We start from the raw sequence: 4,983 nt of genomic DNA, 5'->3' as shown, positions 1-4,983 counted from the left end.
CTCTCTCTCTCTCTCTCTCTCTCACTAACTCTCTCTCTCCCTCTCTCCCCCTCTCGCCCCCTCTCGCTCACTCGCTCTCTGTCTCTACGTGTCTCCCCTCCCCTTTCGTTCAAACAAGAGGTAAAGTGCAGACTTGTCCAGAATATTGCCGACAAACAACTGCATTCGGGCTTGAAAATGCATCCTCTGCGTATTTCGTGAGGCGAGAGATGGAGAGTGGGGTAGGGGTGGCGGAGCCCAGGCCACGGGTCGCTGTCTAAGGCTTTTTCGGACGCCCACGCGTAAAACGCGTCTGCCTCGGCGCGGGCCCCATGTGGTCCCGCATGCGCTCATTCTCCACATGGGTTGGGGATATAGCTCAGTGGTAGAGCATTCGACTGCAGATCGAGAGGTCCCCGGTTCAAACCCGGGTGTCCCCTTCCATTCTATTTTATTTTTCGTCTTTCTCCTTCTTATGAAAAAGACTGACAACCCCGCCTCCACTCCAACTCGTCTGACTCGGCGCGAGGTGCATCGGCCAATGTGTTCCCCAATGCGCTTACATTGCTTATATGTTGGGGATATAGCTCAGTGGTAGAGCATTCGACTGCAGATCGAGAGGTCCCCGGTTCAAACCCGGGTGTCCCCTTCGCTCTCTTTTACTTTGGGTGATTTTATGAAACCTTTCTCAGAAACGGAGAAGTGAGGCTGTCCAATTATTGGTCTTTTGGTCCCAAGGTATCGTAATCGGAATAGAAATCCTAAACGTCCTAAACGATACCACGCGACTTTTAGGGGCTAACAAAGCAAACCGGAACCTGAAAACGATTCTGACTTTATGAAAAGTTGAAGTCCCCCGTAAAGTTTACAAGACACAAAGTTCCAAGTAATTTTGTTTCCCATGATGTCTCTGACACTCCAGGGGCCTCCTCATGGTCGCCTCCTGGATCCGCCCCTCGTGATTTGGGTTGGGGTCGCGGAGTATCGGTGGCTGGAGCATAGAGTCCGCTGAGCGCGGAGTAGTGCGGCAGTGACCGTGGACTTTGTGAGATCCGAGAGAGTGCGCCACAGTCGCGTTTCAGTCCACCGACAGGGAGGCACGCCTTGCCAACATTGCAACGAGGTTGACTCGCTGGTTCAGGCAAGCGGCTTGGCTTTTTAATCATTTAGATATGTTGAAGATTACAAAATAAATTCAAAATCACGTTCATTTATTTTGTAGTTGTCTTTAAATAGATTTACTGGCATGTAGACTCTTTTTAAACTCTGTTGGGTTTGGGTACGGTGCCGTTCAACCGCCATGAAGAGTCGATCGTCATATGTCTTTGTTTACGTTTATTTACGAAATTCAAATTCCGGCAGAAATTACGTTTCTTTTTAAGCTTCTACGCTTGTGAAGACGACTAAATTTACGAAGATGGCTGCTCAGGAGGTTCTTTTATCTTTTAATTTCACTAATTGTCACTCTGCTTTGGAGTTTTCATTCTAGTATACTTTTGAACGATCCTTTGTTTACACTCCATTCAACTTCACCTAGGGTTATAGTAACGTTTGATTTAGCTTTAAAATTGTAAATTAGTTAATGAAAAATATTTCCATCCAGGAAGTGAACGAATTTTGGGAATGCCAGTTTCTTTCTGACCCAAACGAAATCCGTAAACACGAAAAAGTAACAACTAAAAATGCGGATGTTTTGCAACAGAAATATACTCAATGTTTCCAGCTTTGTTCAGAATTACTGAATTGCTCTGAAATTGACAGTAAGTAGACTCATATTGATTCATTTTAAGAAAGCAACAGTGTTGGATGTTCTACCATTGCTAGAAATCTTAGGAAAATCCTGATCGTAATGCCTTAGTGTCTAGTGAAGGTACAATGTCCCACCTCTGTTTTATTTATTTATTTTATTTAACTTGTGCTTTCCAGTTTTGTTTATTATTTGTTACATTTTTTTGCATTATCTCTTGTTCGTAGGAAAGATAAAAGAAGGTGATGCCAAAGTTCGCAAAATGACATTAGAAAAAGAAATACTTGAATCTAAACTCAGCAAAGGAGATGAAGCATGTCGTAATCTTCAGGCGGAATGTCAAGTTCTCTCTTCAACAGTGTCTGAGAAACAGGATTTAGTACCTGAATTGGCTCAGGAAAATGAATCTTTAAAACAGATGCACTTTGCTGTTAAAAATGGTATGGATTTTTACCTCACTAATTATTTGCAAATCTTTTTTTTATTATTAGAATTACCTATTAATAAAAAATTACGGATGTTTCAGATATTGAGGCAGAGAAAAAACAAGCTAAGAAAATGTTTGATAGTATTATAGTTATGAAAGATTTGTATAAGAAGCATGTGGGTTGCCACATCCGCCTCTTGAAGTCAGAAGATGAATCTGAGATATATCTGTTCACATTCGCAAGTACCCTCAAATCTGCTGACAATGAGCCATTGCCCTTCAGATCAGCCAAGTTCCGGCGAATATACTCAGGACCATCTGGAACTCATGATCCAAAATGTACTTCTTGGAAATGTAAGTGCTAAATCGGTGATAAATATACTTTTCTTTGTGGATACCGAAAGTAATAATTGATTATCTTTGCAGTGCTAGAAACAAACCCGCCACTTCCAAATTTTGAGAAGGTTGCAGCGCTATTAGATAAATCTCAAGACGTTCCAGGACTGCTTGTACATTTGAGGACCCAATGGAAATCTAGCCGACTGAACTCATGATCGCAATTCTTATATTATTTTATAACTTATTTTTTAGTATTGTTTTTATTAAATGCCTGTGAATTTGAAGGTTTCTGATTTTCAGTGCAATCCTCTCTGTTGAACACTATGCCGTTTAATATTTTGACGCTATGCGTCCAGCCCGGCCTTTGCTCTTGGCACGCTCCCCGCCCCGTCCAATACGAGCGTGTAATTTGCGATATTACTGTGGTGGGCGACCGATTGAGATGAACCCGGGGCGGGGCGGGGCAGCGGGGACGCCCACGGCCCCTAGCGCAGCGGGTCGGTCGGGGTCGGACACCACGGACCAGCTGTCAATGCCCCGTCCAATCTGCTGGCGGCTGGGCTGGGCGGGCCTCGCCGGGGCGCGGCGGGCTCGGCGAGCACCGAGGGGTCCTTCAGTATAAATTCTAGCGTACACCAATTTTTCTGATTTTCTTGTTGTTGTTGTTTTTTTTTTTGAGATTTTTTCTCGATTTTTTTGTGATTTTTTCTGACTTTTCGTTGATTTTTTGTGATTTTTTCTAGGGGTGTACACTGATTTTTATGAGTCAAGGACCCCTCGGCGAGCACACGGGACGGGAGGGATACCGCCCCTGGGACTCAACTTCCCTCCCCCTCGATACCCGAAAGGGTGATTAATCAAAATTAAAATCAAAAAAATGTAATCAATGTAAAATGATTGCATGTATCAAAAACTTTAAAAATTGCCTTGAGAAAATGGAACGAGGAATCGCGTAAATTACGAGCGTAAGACGTTCTAATGTAATTATTACTTCGCCTCGAATTACGCACGGTCTCCCAGCGCAGTCCCGCGTCCGACACCGAGAGCTTCACATCGTCGTCATATGGGAATGGGAAAAGGAAGAGAGGGGGAGGGAGCAGAATCGGCACGGCTTGCTCCTTGTCCGCGTGTCCTCCGCCGCCGCCCGCCCCGCTTCGCGTGGGAAATGTACGTCCCAAAATAAACATGTGCGCGTCGTCGCGCCCGCGCGGCCGGCCTGGAGGACTTATGGACCTCAGATTGGAGCCCGGCTCCGCTCTGCTCCGCCCCCGCGCCGCGCACTCCGCTCTGCTCGCTCGCGCCGGCGGACAAGTAACCATGCAGCGCGACTGGGACTTGCCGCTCCCTATGGCTGCTCGGCCGCTGCTGATATGGGTCTTCCCTTTGCCTCACAGGTTCGGCCTCGGCCAGCCGCCGCGCGTGACACTGTCACAATCTCATACCACCGACGACGACGGACGCGTATCCCGTCCCGCGGTGAACGCTGTCACGTTGTCACACTCCCCTATGCTCGCAACCGCGCGCCCGTCTCGTTGACACTACTGTCACACTTTCCACAACGCCCCGCCTGCTCCACCTCCTCGGCGACGCTTGTCACAGTCACACTTCCCCTCACAGCCGTTCTCCGTGCCGGTGACATCACCGTCACACTTCCCACTCAACCGCGCCCTGTCCGCGGTGACACCGTCACACTTGGCCGAGCCCCTGTCCCCGCGGTGACACTGTCACACACTTTGCTCAGACGCGCCGTCCGCCCTGGTGACACTGTCACACTTGCGGCCGCGCCCCGTCCCGGTGACACTGTCACACACTTCCCGCCGCGCCCGCTGCACCGAACGCTAACGCCCCTCTTGAAAGGTTTACGTCACCGCGATGGCGCATCATATGGCGGGCGGGGCGGTGCTCGTGGCGGAGCTCATGGCGTAGCCCGCCGCGCCGCATGGCCCGGGTCCTGACATAAATAGAGATAGAGGGACCTTCGCTTTTCCCGCGCCGCCGCGCCGCCGCGCCGCCGCCACGCCGCCGCCTGGCTTATGGCGCGGCAATGTCTGCAAATCCACGGCCAATAAACAGTACGCGTCAAAAAGAAAACAGACGCGCGCGCTCCAGCCACAAAAGACAAACAAGAATGAAGGGGAGAAAAAAGAATCCAAACCGGCGGTGGGCCCGAAATGCAATCTCACTTTGTGATGACCACCACCGGGCCGAGATGACGCTCGCCCACGGGTTTGGATTCCAACAACCGCGGCGGCGGGGTGGGCAGCGGGAGGCCCCCAAAGCCTGCATTACATACTTCCCTCGGCTTGTCTCTCTGCGGTCTTACAAATAAGTCATCTTGATTGACAAGCAGCCCGTGTCTGTGTGTTTCTTTTCTTTTTTTTTATTTTTCATTTATTTTTTCGCCCTTCGCCGGTTCTCTTCCTGGACTACATTTCTCGGTACGCCCCGAAGAGGCCTAAGGGCACGGATAAAAGCGGGGTAATGAGGCCGA

At 49.0% G+C, this 4,983-nt stretch overlaps 1 protein-coding gene and 2 non-coding genes across 3 annotated transcripts; all 3 read left to right on the top strand.

Moving 5' to 3' along the window:
• The first annotated feature begins 347 nt into the window (after positions 1 to 347).
• Positions 348 to 419, top strand: Trnac-gca (transfer RNA cysteine (anticodon GCA)). The gene has a single exon. It is a non-coding gene; the product is annotated as a tRNA-Cys (tRNA).
• A 137-nt stretch (positions 420 to 556) lies between these two features.
• On the top strand, positions 557 to 628 carry Trnac-gca (transfer RNA cysteine (anticodon GCA)). The gene has a single exon. It is a non-coding gene; the product is annotated as a tRNA-Cys (tRNA).
• Positions 629 to 1,262: 634 nt separating this feature from the next.
• LOC113217406 (uncharacterized) lies at positions 1,263 to 2,776 on the top strand. Its single transcript, XM_026437299.2, has 5 exons — positions 1,263 to 1,411; positions 1,583 to 1,739; positions 1,954 to 2,166; positions 2,253 to 2,507; positions 2,580 to 2,776. Exons 1-5 carry the CDS (start codon positions 1,397 to 1,399, stop codon positions 2,705 to 2,707), a joined length of 768 nt encoding a protein of 255 aa, XP_026293084.1. The 5' UTR covers positions 1,263 to 1,396; the 3' UTR covers positions 2,708 to 2,776.
• The last annotated feature ends 2,207 nt before the right edge of the window (positions 2,777 to 4,983 follow it).

The sequence above is a fragment of the Frankliniella occidentalis genome, unplaced genomic scaffold (assembly GCF_000697945.3).
Source record: "Frankliniella occidentalis isolate FOCC.00 unplaced genomic scaffold, Focc_3.1 Scaffold106, whole genome shotgun sequence".
In the NCBI taxonomy this organism is placed as follows: Eukaryota; Metazoa; Arthropoda; class Insecta; order Thysanoptera; family Thripidae; genus Frankliniella; species Frankliniella occidentalis.
Note: the sequence above shows the minus strand (reverse complement) of the source record. Positions and strands in the feature narration are given on the sequence as shown.

Bases quoted from the DNA above. Each gene is read 5' to 3' on its own strand.
- LOC113217406 (XM_026437299.2), top strand. The intron at 2,167-2,252 runs GTATGGATTTTT...CGGATGTTTCAG, and splicing joins GCACTTTGCTGTTAAAAATG to ATATTGAGGCAGAGAAAAAA. The intron at 2,508-2,579 runs GTAAGTGCTAAA...TTATCTTTGCAG, and splicing joins AAAATGTACTTCTTGGAAAT to TGCTAGAAACAAACCCGCCA.